Source organism: Anopheles stephensi, chromosome 3 (assembly GCF_013141755.1).
Source record: "Anopheles stephensi strain Indian chromosome 3, UCI_ANSTEP_V1.0, whole genome shotgun sequence".
NCBI lineage: Eukaryota > Metazoa > Arthropoda > Insecta > Diptera > Culicidae > Anopheles > Anopheles stephensi.
The window spans coordinates 53,398,609-53,414,423 of NC_050203.1; the positions used below are offsets into that span (position 1 = coordinate 53,398,609).

General features: G+C 44.0%; 1 protein-coding gene across 3 annotated transcripts in view; it reads left to right on the forward strand.

Moving 5' to 3' along the window:
- Positions 1–15,815, forward strand: part of LOC118513242 (protein O-mannosyl-transferase TMTC2) — a 179,224-nt gene that overhangs the window by 18,830 nt on the left and 144,579 nt on the right. For all 3 annotated transcript variants that reach the window (XM_036058798.1, XM_036058799.1, XM_036058800.1), the window contains exon 3: positions 3,720–3,806. In XM_036058798.1, the coding sequence (XP_035914691.1) occupies positions 3,720–3,806 (87 nt within the window). The remainder of the gene's footprint in view (positions 1–3,719; positions 3,807–15,815) is intronic.

Here is a 15,815-nt window from a genome sequence, read left to right on the forward strand (position 1 = left end):
TATAATTCTTGGGATTTAGCTTTGAAGCTCGCATGTCAAATTAAAAGTAGAAAATAATTTGCCACAAACCATAAGGTTTTCAACCATAAAATTTCAATTCAAAAGACCTTAAACCAGATAGGTGCTTATTAAACAGCTTTTAATCTAACTAAAATATTCTATCTACCACCAAAATCAAATCTCTAACAGAAGTAAATCCACAAATCGCAATGCCCGTCACGTTTTTGATGTGCAGTTATTCGTGTGCAAATGTCTTATCAAATCTCGGGCACGGAATGCATTCTCAACTTGCCAAAGCTACTACCTTCACACGCTGCTACATGTTAAACGATACCATCAGCTTCAGCTTCCGAAAACGTTTGGCCCATTCTCACACACACACACACCGGCCCCGCACTATTTGGGATCAAATTTTAAGGTTTATTAAATCCCATACTCCCACTAGAAAGGCACCTGTGCGGAGCGCTTAGAAAACGCATTCACCGTACGCCACGGATGGTAAAGGTGAGCCTGATGGCCCAGTCGCGAGATGCGCCACGGGTGCATCGCTCACCGGGACCCGGTTGATGAAGCAGTTTCAGTCCACCTTCAACTGCCTTCTAGGGAGGTGGTTGGTGGAGATGTGGCGCGGAGGAGTTTGAATTTGAATTTTTGATTATAATTTGTACGTGGAAATGTTTAATTTTGGCATAAATCACGTTAACGCTAACTTTGAGTTTTGAATCGAGCCACGGAAAACGCTCCACACGGCTTCACAGTTCTTCCTCTAGCTGGCTCATTCTTGTCTCGGGGTGATGGAGTAACGGGTGGCAGGGTTGGGATTGCACTGAAACGCACAATTTGCAATCTTGCACACGTACCCTTAAAAATGGGACTGGGGCGCAAGAGCTATCCGCGATCTGGCACACGTACATTCAGATGAGTGAAATGCATTTATGTGCAACCACGGAAAGCTGCAACAAGGAGGGAAGGGATGATGGAGAGGAAGGTTTTTGTGTAGCTGTAGGAGCGAGTGTGTGTGTGTGTGCGTGCGCTCAGGTGAGATGACACATATGCAATGAAAAACCAAACCAATATCTGTACTCCGCACAGGCTGTGACGCTCCGATGTGTGTAATTTCCCTACACTGAAAGGCAACTGGAGCCTCGACAAACGTTTCGATGACGGCACTGATGATGATGATGATGATGGTGCCACTCCCGAGCGAATGCATTCGGTGGAAATTCGAAAGGGATTTTCCTGACGTCAGGCCATTTTCCTCTCGTTTTTTTTGTCGAGCAGTGGCACCTATTGTTTGACGGGGTTTTTGGTGAATGAATATCATGAATATGTTCCCGTTGCGTCGGGATGGTACGGAATCCGCCGGGATGGAATGTTAAGGTGTGAATTTTCATCACATGGAAACTACTCGTCCCCAGCTCTTCTCTACCCTCGAGAGCGTCACTCCAATAACTTTCGACGAGTTTTCCCTTTCCCGAGCAGCTGCCACCAACCGCTCGGTGGGATTATGCAATTTTTATCCCAATTTTAAAGCTCACTCATGAACACACTTTTTCCCAGCTAGGAAGAAAGACTGTGCAGGAGGACGAAAAAAAATGGCTGTGGACTTACCGGAACAAAAAACAGCAGGGCTCGATTTGCCGTTAGGGTTTTGCGGGCTGATGAAAGGCAAATACGGCTCGCGAAGCTTTTGGGGGAAAGTTATCGGCACTAGTGCAGAGGCTCGCGCGTACCAGAAATGTGAACAAATGTGAATATTTTATGCACACAGACACACACACACACATACATCAAACTTAGTACTGCTAACATTGTTACAGATTCACGGGAATTAATTGTGCCTGGGAATTCGTGATCTGGGGGCTAGGGATTTGGAGCTGGCTTGAGATATTGAAATGGTGTTTTTTTTGGTTTGCTGATTGTTTGATTACAGGGAAAAAGTTTCCGTCTGTTGAAATGTATTGTTCGATGAAGGTTCGTGTTTGGATACTGACTGAACCAAAAATAGGTTCCCCAACAGAAAATGTTAGTACGGTCCGAGCCTCGAAGAGGTCCTCCACAAGCGCCGAGCTCGAATGTAAGCGTGATTCGAGCAAGTTTCAGCAATTTTAGCAAGAATTCAACTGCTATAACTACAATTGTGCATGTCAATGCATGTCGTCTGGCCTTGGCTTCATAGAGGTTTACATAAGGCCGACCACGTTGTTTGACATTTTGTGAGGCTACCGTTGTGATACTATTATTACGCAGGCTTCCAATAAGCCTTTTATTTTTGTGCAAAAAATGTGTTTCATCCAAACCAAACTGCTGTACTGATCTTAACCAAACTGTTTTAAAAATATGAATATTCGAAAAAATTAGTTCGAAGAGGATCGGACGACACATTGAATCCCTTTTGGATCATCATTTAAGGCAGCTTTAGCCATGCAAGAAGAAAATCAATGCTTTGAGTACCATTTTCAATTTTCAATCCACGGGAATCTGAAAGATCTCAGATCACACACGTCCGAGAAGTGACATAAATTGGTTCTTCGTACTGAAATAAATTCGCTCGTCGCTCGTTTGCTCGTCACCACGCTTCCCATTCCGTGGCCCAATATTGGAAAACGATTCAAATGGAGTCGTTGTTTTTTTGCTCCGAGATTTTTCCCCCAAACACCCCACCCAACCAACCAATCGCACATAAAGACGCCATCAATTTATTCAGATTTAATGACCAAAGCCCGGGACAGTATTGAGAATTATCGGTTTTTACTGTTTTGTGTGAGGTCTTCCATCGGCCGGCTCGCACACACACACACACACCCAGAGCTCGCAGGATCACGCTGTACATTTCGTCGTGGGTGGGCTGGCCTGGTTTTTATTCCTATCCTCTCACCCATCCGACTCACCGTGGTTTGATCCGAGGCTGGCTGGACACCGTCGGCTGCAAAATTGTGCATAAATTGAATTTCGATACGAATTTAATTACGATAATCTGTGCTAGTGGGCCGGAAGAAGTATACTGAGCTCACCGGGGGAGGGGTGGAAGGTTCGAAGGGGAGAAAGGAGGGAAGTAACACAAAAAACCTTCATAGGCTGGCACCACTGACAATCCCTTGGTCCCTGGTACACAACTGGTGCTCGGACAAGGCGAATGAGGGCCAATTCTTTCGTTTGCTGATCGATTTCCAATCGAATCGACGATTCCGTGTTATATCGCCTTCCACCATACGGTAGCGAACGAATGACACCGAGTTTCCGGGTTTTCCCTGCCCGGGCACAGCACTAGGGTGAAACAAGCGAAAGGTCAGACACGTGGAAATGCGGGTGCTGTGCGTGAAAAGGGTGTTGTGCGTGCTGTGACCTGTTGCGAAATAATACGGACACTTCGGCAAACCTCCTTTCAATTGAGCTTTTCCACCGTGAAAAACCACCGGACCCAGTAAGGGCTGGCGGGTGGTGAGGGTGATGTTGTATAATCTAAAATCGATATTTGCATTTGGTACACTTCTGAACGCACGGCACGTCAGAGAACAGGGAGGTTAGAAGCAGTGGGATAGAAAACATCATTTTGGGCATTTGGTCCGTGAACCGAGCTGAGTGGGATTAAATGGATGCATTTACCGTGGCCGGTTCAATCGAATCGACAATAATACGCGCTTTTCAGTGGATGAGATGCGAAGCGGTTTTTGGTGATCGATACTCATTTTCCCTTCTTTTTTTCTGTCTCGTTGCAGCATGGATTACGTTAGTTTAGGCTGTTGCACGTTGGCCTTCGTGCTGTACATTAACACACTGAGCGCGGGATTCGTCTACGATGACAGGTAAGTGCAATGAGTTCGACGTCGTGGAAGGATCGGTTAGTCTTTAATGAACTTGCTGCCAGACAAGAAAATGAAGCACCTTGAAGATTAACTTCATTTTTTCTTGGAAAGGAGTTTCATTAAGATCTTGATTCAACACTGCCCCAATGAATAGCTTTGATATCGGGTAGGAGCGCTCTAAAGGCTATATCTTGAAGTGCTTCCCATTGGAAGCTTGTCAGTAAAATTAAAACCAATCGAGCTCCTTGTTCTTCAAGTTACTTTCAACACTCATCAAAGCAACAAGGACGACATTTTCATTAGTATAATCCACAGACCCTGTTCCACAGAAAACGGATAAGTCTGGAACCGAGAGCTGGGAGCTAGAGACAAGACTCCCTCTAGCAGCTTATCAGCCAAACCCAGTGCCAGCAGTGATAGATTGAATTTTAATTCGTCTAGTTAATTTGCTTCATCACTTCTATTTGCACTGCACAGGCTCGTTTGCCTATCGATGGCAAACTGGCAATAGGGTGTTGTAGCGATTTGCTGACGACAAAAGGACAAAGGGATTCAATTGATGCTCCTCCGTTCATTGCTGCTTCCCTGGGAACCTTTTCCAAACCTTTTGACTGGCGAGATAGGAAAGAATATCGATTAGAAAATAGGATGGTTACAAATTATCATTTCCAATTAACATTAGAAGCGAAGCATTGCTTTTACAGTTAAAGTACGAGCTTATTAGACATCGGTATTTTTTAACCTGTTTAGTATTCAATTTGATGGAAAACCTGCAACGCTGAAAAGGGAAGAATGAGATCATTCCCTTTAAGTTGTGCTGCCGGAAACAAATCTTCGACACAGACAACATCCTCGGTAGGACCTAGGATTCCCCGGGTTCGGTATCGGGGATGGCGTGCCTGTAACTAGATAAGTACATTAAGAAGATTTATATTCAAATAAACCATGTTCACTCACACGCTGGCACACCCGACCTTCCCGATCACACTCACACACACAGCCGTAATAGATTATTCAGTGTATTATCGTGCCCACGCACGATGGATTGGGAAACCGTGCGAGTCCCAAAGAAGGCCGAGGACGTGTTTGTGGTGAGAAAAGGGATTCCCCATAAAGGGAACAAAAAAGAAAGGAACTCACATACGATTCACCGCCTCGCACATTCACTGCGGTCAGTTTGGAATGGGCCCGTAACAGCCACGGTAAGGCCACATGGCAATGGTTATTATTTCATCGCTTCTGGATTATTTCTTGCGGTTCCAGTATGTCTGCGGTTGCCCGACTCCGGCAGGGGAGTTACATCTCGCTTTGCGTCTGGATTCAATTTATATTGCGCAGCAAAAAAAACGGGGAACCTTCCCAATTTACAAAAAGGTATCTCCGGCGGCGTTAACCTTCGTCTCACCGAAGGGAAGGCAACCGTCAGACGGTGTCATCGATTTCCCGACCTTCACCTACTCAGGAAGGAAGTCAAAACAATCGTTCTATCCCACCATATGACGGCAAGTGTTTGCCGATTTGCGTGCCTAACTTTTTGCGCACGACCCACCCAGTGTCACTACCGAACAGTGGCAGGTGTGTTAATGTTGTGCTTCCTGTTCCTGTTGCCAGAAAAATGAAACGCCATCGCACCTTTTTGTGTGAAGCACTGTTTCACCACCAACTATCGCTAACAACTTCCGGGTTCCGATTTGTTCCGCTCAAACACATTCGTACCGTTTGCCACGCACGCTTCCATTCGAGCAATGGTGATTGTTTTTGTTTTAAATCTTTCCACGCTGCACACCTTCCCGATTTCTGCCCTGTGAGCGACTGGCTTGAAGGAGTTTACACTCGACACAACTGAAACAACATTGCTTCCGTCTCAACACCGCCTGAAGCACAGTGTTACACAGTGGAAAGCAGGGGAACTGCTGATTAACGAAGGGACAAATCTGTTTTCCGAGTCCGACCGGAACAAGCTTACCGCCACGGGCAAGTCAAGCAAAACGCGTTCAAGGCGTGCTGTATTTTGGATATCTACCAACGCTGTAGTTGCGTTAGGGGTTTGGGGAGGCGAGACCCTTTGTAATTGTCGGTAAGATGTAAGGTGGATGGGGCGTGGGATGTGGTGGAAAGGCTGTGGAAGACTAGTCGATCCCCATCCGACAATGCTCGGACAGATATGACCCTAAGGGGTAATTATGTACACGCTATCTTTCGTCACTTTCGCACCTGCCTGTTCTGTACCGTGCTTGTGCGTGGATGTGTTCTGTGGGTGTGGATATATTTATCGATCAGCGAACATCGCACGCAAACATCGAGTTGAAGCTGAACTGTCATTGGGGGATGTTTCCTTTAAAGGGAAATGGTTTGTTTGTAGAACGCTTCTCTTTGAAGCTTGATGCACTTTTGCAGAGGCTTTCTCAGAGCAGCGGCCTGAGGATATGCAAATTTTTATTTGAAAAAAAAAAACAGCTGAAGCACTTGAAAGTGGTAAGTGAAGAGTAAACTGCTTATTTATAGTGAGACATTACAAACACGAGAAAAACTCCTGTCCTTACCGTCCTCTATGGGCATTCCCTTCAGATCAGAAAATTGCATACTTCCAGGCTCTTCAAACTCAAACCAGCGTTCGTTTTAAAGGATATAATGACACACTCACCAAACCAAATCCGCACTCACACACACACGCTCATCATTCAAAAGCTGCCAATAGCTGTCCAATAATGCAGCACGCACCCGATACTGGCTTCACAAACTTCACCGCTGGCAAGCCGGAAATGTAATGGACACCATCTCCCTGCTGAGCTTTACAGCATCGCACACACACACATACACACACAAACGCAAGCAGCACTCACCTTTGTCAGCGTGATGAGCCACTGCATAGTGACCTACCTGCCTGCTCCGATAAGAGGTAGCAGCACCACCTGCAATGCGGTGGTTTCCTGTGAGTGTATGACCTGAGCTTAAGCGAATCAGGAAAGCACCGTCGTACAAGAAAGGAATTCTCATTTTCGTCGGTGCTGATAAGTGGACAACTTTTTCCTTCCAATGATAAGGACGAAACGGGCGAAGTGGTGGATGCCCCGGATGGAAGCCCGAACGCATGTAACGAGTTATTTTCGATGGCTAATTAATGATGCCATTGAACCATGTATGAAACCATCCCAGCAGGAGCCCCGGTAACCGACGGTTCGGCTCATGATGGTGGTGATGATGATGATGATGGGAAGCATCGGATCGTGTGTATGGACAGATTTCCCCGGTTTCGATACATGATACGCACAATAGTGGGCAGATGCAGTGGAACAGTGGGCAAACCCGGGAGGGCAGCAACATCTGATTAATCGTTATGGGCAGCCATTTTCAGGGTGCCTCTAGTAACGTGATATCGAATAAATTGGGAAGGTGGTAGAGTTTTGTGTTACTTGCCCCGTTTTTTGAAGAGCTGCTCAGTGGAAAGTTTAAATTGTTACGGGTTACGATGCTGTTGAACAAATTTTCAATCGCCAGGCCAAATAAGCCATGCTTTATTGAAAAGTTTCAACATGGTGGTGAAAGAGGAGTAGAGTCTAGATCCGTGCACGTTCTATCAGTTGATATTTTAATTATAATGAAACACGGTTGTTGCAGAAATGAAGCATATTTAAGCATATTTTGAATGTTACTGATAGATAAACCTGTAGAATGAACCTTTTCCTCAGTAGTTAATTAAAGTTTCCCAACACAATTTTTAACAAAATATACAAAAGACTTTGATACGATCGCCAACGTAGTCTGCTACAAGCCTAAATTTCTTGGTGTTGTAGCCTTCAGTTCTTTAAAGAGTTTTTTGAAAGGAACCATCGGTTCCAATACGGAGCTTACTGGTTTGACCTTTATTCTGATACTGAGGAAATGAAATGCTTTCCATGTTTTTCTGTGTTGATAATTTGATGACGCTTGACGTTCACGTTGTGAACGATGTGGAACAAAATAGCTTGTGCGATGCATGTCAATACAGAATAACACATATGTTTTTCTTCTCGTGCGTTGTTTTGTTTGCATCGCGTTTACGGAATACTGTGCCGGACGGTATTTCAACTATTCCGACAGTTTCAACGGATGGTCCCGACGGTTCCGAATGGTTCCGAATGGTTCCGGAAGATTATTTAACACCTACTTTTTGGAACGAATTTTGTATTTTTAACATCCAGAACCAGTTCCACTTTTTTGACAGTTAAACCCATCTCTAAATGATTATTTCAAGATTCAATTCTTCCCATTATTCCAAGCAATGCTCATGCAAATGAAAAAAAAATCCCTTATCTGACTAACAACGTCATGCTTTCCTACATGAATGGACAAAGTTTCTTCTTTCAGTTACCCAGTTTAAAAAATTGAAAATAATGGAACCATAAGAATGCCAATTGCGAAGAAATTGGCTGATATCATTTCTCTGGTAGGTGACCACTGAGTACTGGAAAATGCACCTTACCTTACTTCTATCCTCATCTCAAACCCAATAAACTAGACGCTGCTCAACCGTCTCTTTCCATACCACATCGAGTTCCCGTGCAATCGTACATCGAAATACACCTGTCAAGCTATTTTTGATCAAAATACCGTACAACAAGCAAATACCCCACAAACGACCGGGCGTCTCCATTTTCGAAGCGGGCGCCCAGTTATTTTCCACAATGCCTAATAGAGCTGCCGAAACCTGTACCCGGTTTAGTGAACATTTAGTACATTCACCAATCACAAGTTGCTCCCCAATGTCGTTCACCGTCTGCACAGACAGTACATCCACGTGTCACCGCAGAACGTAGGTTTAGACCGTTGAAACCGACAACAGTAAGAAAAAAGCGACCCACCCCAAAAAACTAAACCACATGGGCAGCGGACAGGGGAACCCGAACTCGTTGCTTTGTGTCTGCGCTTTCAACATTGATAAACTATTTAATTGAACATGGAAGAAATGTATCAGTGAGCACAAATCACATTGTCCCGACCAACCCTCCAGCCCGAAAGGGTGAAGAAAAACGGCCAATTGAATCAAAGCTGGCACACGAGCGGCCAAACCTTCAGGCCGGATCGTAAAGAGGGGAACCTGTTTTTTTTGTATTGCCCCGCGGACGTTCACGAACCGTTTTCGATCGCTTATCGCTTTTCGGACGCACCAAGCCACCGACCACCAATTTTGGGAAAAATGGACGATGAACATGACAAGTCGCGTACGCTGGTGGCTCGTTGCCGATGAAACACAGGTGAAATAAAGCCCGAACGAAATGGAGACTACAATTGAACATGAACGGGATCGTGGTTGTATCGTGGCAGCCAGACAGAAGCACCGAGCAACACGATTCGGATAATGATGATAAAACATTTCATCGAACGATGGTATGGTATGGTATGGTATGATGGGTTCTAGAGGGTTCCCGCAATCTGACTTCGGGGTATCGGGAATCGGCAATAACGGGCCCTCTCATAAATCATCTACCGAGCTCGATTATTAAGCAACTGACGATAAACACATTTACCTGTGATTGACGGTGAGCTTACCGCTTTACGAGACAGGACCAATAGCGGAGGATCTGCCCGAGCGAAAACATCAGCACCAACTTCCAACAGACCTGTTTGGATTTGGAAGGACTGTGAAGAAGCATAGCGCAAAGCGAAATGGAAGGAAAAAAAAGAGAAAGTAAATGGGTTCGATTGGAAATCGGGGTTTTTCCCTTTCCGTTTGATAGCGAGGAAAATAATACATAATGGGAAAACAATTTGTCGAATAAATATTGTATATGGCAGTTGGGTTCGAGGTTTGAGCTCGAGCTCGATGTTGGAGCCAGTCGGTGCTTATCATCGGTTTGGTTAGCAGCAGCAGCAGCAGCAGCACAGGGCATAAGGGTTTTGAGAACGTTTTGAGCAGTGATTTATTTTCGTGTATGATAATTTAATCATGTTGCTGTCATGTTGCTGGCAGGCGGCGGTACACCGGGTAAGCTGGCTGCCTTGCATTACCGTGGGCGTGTAAAGATAGGGGTAGGATTTTTGGTTGGTTCCAACTTATAATTTCCAAGTGTTGAAAAACATTCATGAAAATAGTGATTTTGATTTTTGGGATGGGAAGGAAACTACTAATTAATAACTGTTGTCTAATTTGTGATTGGAGGGCAATAATTATTTGCAGTGTAATTAATGGAAAATTATGAACTAGAGACACAATTTTAAACTACTAGCAAAGAATCATGTAAACGAAGAAAGTTCGTTTTAAAATTGTTATTAAGCCATATAGCTTTCTCCTTGAATACTTACTCCTTTCAAATTAAGGTAAATTGCAGCCAGACTAAATTTCAACAGCAACAAAAATGGAATTTTTATCGAATATCCGTTTAACTTTCAAGTTAAATCTTACATACAAGAAGTATTTTAGAAAATATTTTCATCCGCTAACGAACAGTCTTCAGGGAATTACCTGACACATTTCCAATAGAAATCAGACGGAGCTTTAACGATCAGATGCATGCTTTTTTTTACTCGAGTAACCTCAAGAGGTTTAAACCTGCCATTTCAGCCATTCCTGACTTAATATTTTCAGTTAGCTGGTACCTGATTAGTTAATCCTATGTTCGGAAAGTTGGTGTCCAAACAGGATTCAATAAAGGGTCCCGTCCGGTGAAGACCGGCGCCGCAACCACTCCTAGCATTGAGAAGTTCCGGCGATCTGTTGCTTATCCTCATCAACAAAATAATTTAATGATTTACTGCTGACACAACTGGCCAAAAGCAATGAAACATAATAGTGAGTTCTACATTGTTGGAGAATCATATTATGGCCTAAGTTTCTTTAAAAACAAGTCATTTGACTTAACTTCGGTAACTTGGGAGGGCATTCAACTTCTATCAAGAAAAATTTTCTACGATTTATTGCATCACCTGTGTTAAATATATTCATAATTTAATAATTACGCTGCATTAAAGCCTTAAAAAACTGTTCGTTAACATCTGTAACAAATTTATAGAAAAATGAAATAACGATCCCACTGAATCAATACCCAGACACCGCCTTTTCAACGTGTTGCTCCGACTTGGTGATGATGAGTTTTCACTTTTTCGTCTAAGCAATTGTCTAAGTAGACCGTAAAATGTGCTTCTCATTGTGGCAAAAGCTTCTATTGCGCCGCGAAGAAAAATAAAGCAACTGCCACTTCCTTCCTCCTGGGGCACCCATTATCCCTCGCGGAAGTTTACTTCACCTTCTCCATTGCTGCCAATCGCATTGTGGTGTGCTATCGATTTTTGTCCCAACTTTTGCAGAAGACAACCAAACCAAACACTCAGTGTTGCGCAAATCCTTCGCTGTTCCACCTCTAAGGAACACATCCGTACACGCGGTCGACTTGTAAGACACACACGCTGACACTCACACATGTAACACACACCCCGACCGGCTGTGGTAACGAGTATTGTGTTTCGGGAAAAGATCCCATTCCTGGCTCCCAAGACGACAAGAAAATGGCAAAATGTCTGGAACCACCTCCCTATTCCCCCCCCCCCCCCTCTCCTTTCTCTCCCAACTGGAAGAAAACCGATGCGAATCGGGTGACTTCCCGTTGCTCGCGGTGCTGCTTCTTTGCCGTATTATTTTCCTATAAAAGCAAATCTAATGACAATGATTGATGAAAATTATGATCTAATGCTACCGGCAATGGCTTACCGAAAAGCGGGCAGAATGGTAATGGACGAAACCGGTGGAAGTGGGGGGGGGGGGGCAGGAGTGGGGGGGAAGGTTATGCGCCCGGAGGTTTGCCGAATGAAATATGTTTTGTGGTATTTTTGGTGTGGTATTTCCATGGTTTTTCGTTTCCTGCCAGTGCACGAGCGAATTCCACAACGTTTCCTGAGGATCGTGGTTCGGTCAGGCAGGGAGATGTGAAGGTGGGAGCAACAACAACCCGCCTGCCACACGAAACCCGAAACGCTTGTCCAAATTAATAACGAACCCGATAGGGGTAACCGGAGTATCTCGATATCAACGGGCGATTTATTTCCCCAAGATCGGGACACAAGGCACAAGGGCTGGGGCACCGTTTCGCTGACGTGAGGCCGTGTCCTGGTAGTTCGTATTTTGGCAATTTTACCACCCCAACCTCACCCTTGACAAGGGGCCAGAGCTTTATGCGAAGATATCCAGTTGTAACGACTCTGGTCGATCGTATCTCTCATAACGATACAAAACTCCCGGCTCACTGCACGGAACGGATAGGGAGTAGGTCATTTGTCAGGAAATGGTCGTCTCCGGTCGTCCAAAAGCCTCGGATTCCTTGGACGTTTCGGGGGCAACAATCGCCTGGAACAAAGGAAGTCGAAAGAAAAAATCGTTGACACACTCACGGACAAACGTACACCCAGGGGAATAGGAATCGCGCAGGCCAATGGCTTCGATGGAAAGTGATCGTAAAAGTGATTTTATTGACCGCTACGCCAAGTTGGCTATTAATTCCCTTGTACCGTGTAGCGCTCATAGTTCTCTCGTCGTGTGTCGAGATAAGTTTTTTCCGCGCATCGTCAATTCCCGCATTCGGACGGCGGAAATAGCCCTACCCGGTTGGTGGGATACCCCATCAACATACGTCCAGCTCGGTGTTGGTACAGATGACCCACTTACTCACACTCATCGTGACCTGTGCCGTCACATTTTGGCAGCATATTTCAAAGGACTTTCAACGTTTCGGCGCCATCTAATGATCAACAGTGCGTTTTGTCGCTTCTTTTCGTTCGGGTTCTTCCATCGATAGCAACAGTTGCTATTTCCGGTCGAATGGTTGACTACAGCTTGACTAAGGGAAGCGATTGGAAGGCTTGCAGGTGGTTTGGTTGAGAGGTTTCATAACTGGTAGAAGTACCAGATGGAACTGTTTGGATTACTTTGCTTCGAATCCTAGAAAAGTTAAGATAAATCAAACAGAATTATCAGGATTAACAAATCTCCGTTATGTTTTATGATAATTTCATTGGCGCTTCAATTCACTTTGATATTTTAAAGTATTGTGAATTAAAAGATACTACTTGAATGAGTGGCCGGTTGCCGAGGTGATAACGGCGTTGGTCTACACAAGGCAGGACGAGTGTTCAAATCCCATCAGAGACCGCCTACCCGTACGCAAGGCTGACTACTTTGCTACGGGAAAAATCAAGTCACAGAAAGCCAGAAATGGCAGGCCGAGACCTCTCGAAGTTGTAGTGCCAAGGAAGAAGAAGAATCATGTATTATTAAGATATGAACACACCGGATCTTTATATTACTTTGAAATCTTTATATACATCAAAATTGAAACGCAAACACACATTGAAAGGCTTTGAACACGAAAATGTAACAGATTGCTTTATGGATAGAATTTTGATCCAATCTTATGTTATGGTTGGACACACACAAAGTACAACTCATTACCTTTATCAGTTATATAGCTTATCTGCATCAATGTCATATATTTATAATGATTTGACATGGTCCACTGTTGTATATTTGCTTGCAAATTCAACTCTCCTATGAATCGTTGGAAATAATTTAAATTGAGAGTCCAATTCAGTAAGAAATAATTTACTAAGACCATAGTCATATCAAGTTACAGTCAATAGCAACAGTCAGATTTAGAAGAACAATGCTAAGCTGGTTCAAATAACTTTAATCCTCATTTTTAAAATAATAAGCTTCATCCATTGCTATGAGACGTGTCATTCCTTTATCTCAATTTTTTACTGGGGAGATAGACGCACCTGAACCTGGCTAGTGATAACAATAATATATCTCCTTGAACCTTCCGAAACTACCAATGGTGATATGGTGATAATGTTTAATTGCTATAGCTCATACATTTTATTCATCTTTCAACATCTTCTCCACTATCTTCGCGCAGGACTAGGACTGAGACTGCAAATGAAACATCAAACTGAGAAGTTCCATTTTTTTTAGTTAAAACGGATTCTACACAGTTCATGTAGCTGTGAATAGTTACTTCTTCAACCATTTAGACACTACAATCATATACATCTGCAACGATCGAAACCGAACGATAAAACCGGTGTAACAGTTATCGATTCGATGCGAAAGCAAATGCTCGATTGTTCGATTCGATCCGCTTTGATATTTTTAAACAACATTGATAGAAATCATTAACTGAATCTAATAACACCATGATGGCTCTCAGATGTTATGACCAATTAATAAAATTATCTATTCTCTGAAAAGCTCTTGAAAGAGCATAACAGCACTCCTGCTCACTCAATTTGACTAGTCACAGGGCTCAATTTTAGGAGCTCATGTACTGTCCAGCATACTTCGCTTTTCATCCATCATCAACACAAGACATCCACTGCCCATTTTGTTGACCCAAGTATTGATTAGCATCGTTGCCGCTTTAAGTATTTACTTTTTAAAGTTTCCTAATCCTCATTATACCATTTTTAACGCAAAACTCTCATCATCCACTTCCCAAAAACACGAGCCACCAACTGCAGTAAACAATGATCGAGCACTGCATTGGGCAAACACTTTAATCCGCTTGCCAAATTTGCTCACTTTCGCCGAAAAACTGAATCCACCCAAACTCGAGCAGCGAAGCTCAGCAGAGATCATTATACGGAGAAAATATTTACCTCCGCGAGGCGGGCCATTTTGGCCTGGTAAATGCTTTCACACCGCGACAAACAAATTCGTCTGATCTCTTTGTCGTCGGCCGACCTACACGCCGGTGGAGTGTTTCGGGTTTTTTTTATTAACCGTCTACTTTCTTTGGAACAAGTCGAGGAGGATGATTTTTGTTGTAACAGATTTACGTGCTGTAATAGAGCGCCCATTAGCCAGTTGGTGCAGCATTTTGAGGGTATAGCGCCGAAAGGGACTAACACTTTTCATGTTGTTTGTTTCAGTCGCTCGCTCTCTCTCTCTCTCTCTCTCTCTCTCTGTCTCTGGTTTCTTCCTGGTAGATTGACTAAGCGTAAATACTGGCCCCAAGGCAGTATCCAAGCATAGTGAGAAAGAGTGTGAGGTGGTAAGGTCTTATCTTAATCGATTTAATGTGGTCAATTTATTTGTCCCGGTTGTGGTTCGCTGCTGAAGCGTACGTCCCCACGCAACGACCATTTTGTCCGAACGGTGTGTTGCGGGTCCCGATCGGATTGCGGCAATTGGCGCGGCAACCATCGCTAAGGAGCGTTAATTCCTGTGTAATCTCGTCGAGATTAAGCACAAACACTTAATTCCGATAGGGACGGTTCGTTCGTTCGTTTGTTGCTTGTGCTGTTGTTGATGTTTCAGGCTGCACGATTTACACTCCACGATACCCGTCGGTACGATTGGCAGCCAGCGTCACCGTCCAAGTGCCAGCTCCAAGGCGTTGAGCCGATTTCGTTTCGTTTCATTTCATTTTTCCACTCGAATTCCCTGGGGTGAGAGTAGCTTTCTTTTCGGAAGACAAATATTTGTTTCGCAAACCGCTAATCAAAACGAGCATCGGCATCGGCGTGGAACAGTTGGTTAAAAAAGGAAACGGAAAACGAATCGAACCATGCCGGCAGGTCTGCTGTGGGAAAAGGGCGGCCACTTTACTGTTGTGGTCGATGGAGGGGAAAGAAAAATTGGAGGAAATTTAATCCTAATTAAATCAAATCGATGAAAATGATCCACACTAAACAAAGAGAGCGAAGAAGGCAAACAAATTTGGACAGAGCGTCGGTGCGTATTCGTCGAGGAATATGAGGTGGATTTTCATCTCCGATTTCCTGCTTCGTATGGATGGTATTTGCTCTCAGGCTCTTAATAAAGACTTTATCGCCTTTCTAACCAAATGTGCGAAGGATAGAGTTTCTTTTTGAGTTTTTGTTTTGCAATCCCTCCAATAATTCAACGGAAGACAACAACAGCCTTGAAACCGTCCAATCGAAAGCATCTTGAGGCCTTGTTGACCTTACTGGCGTTCTGTTTTGCTCTCCTCTTTTTCGAGAGCAGAATCGATCGATTTCGAAACGTAAAGAAAATCCGAT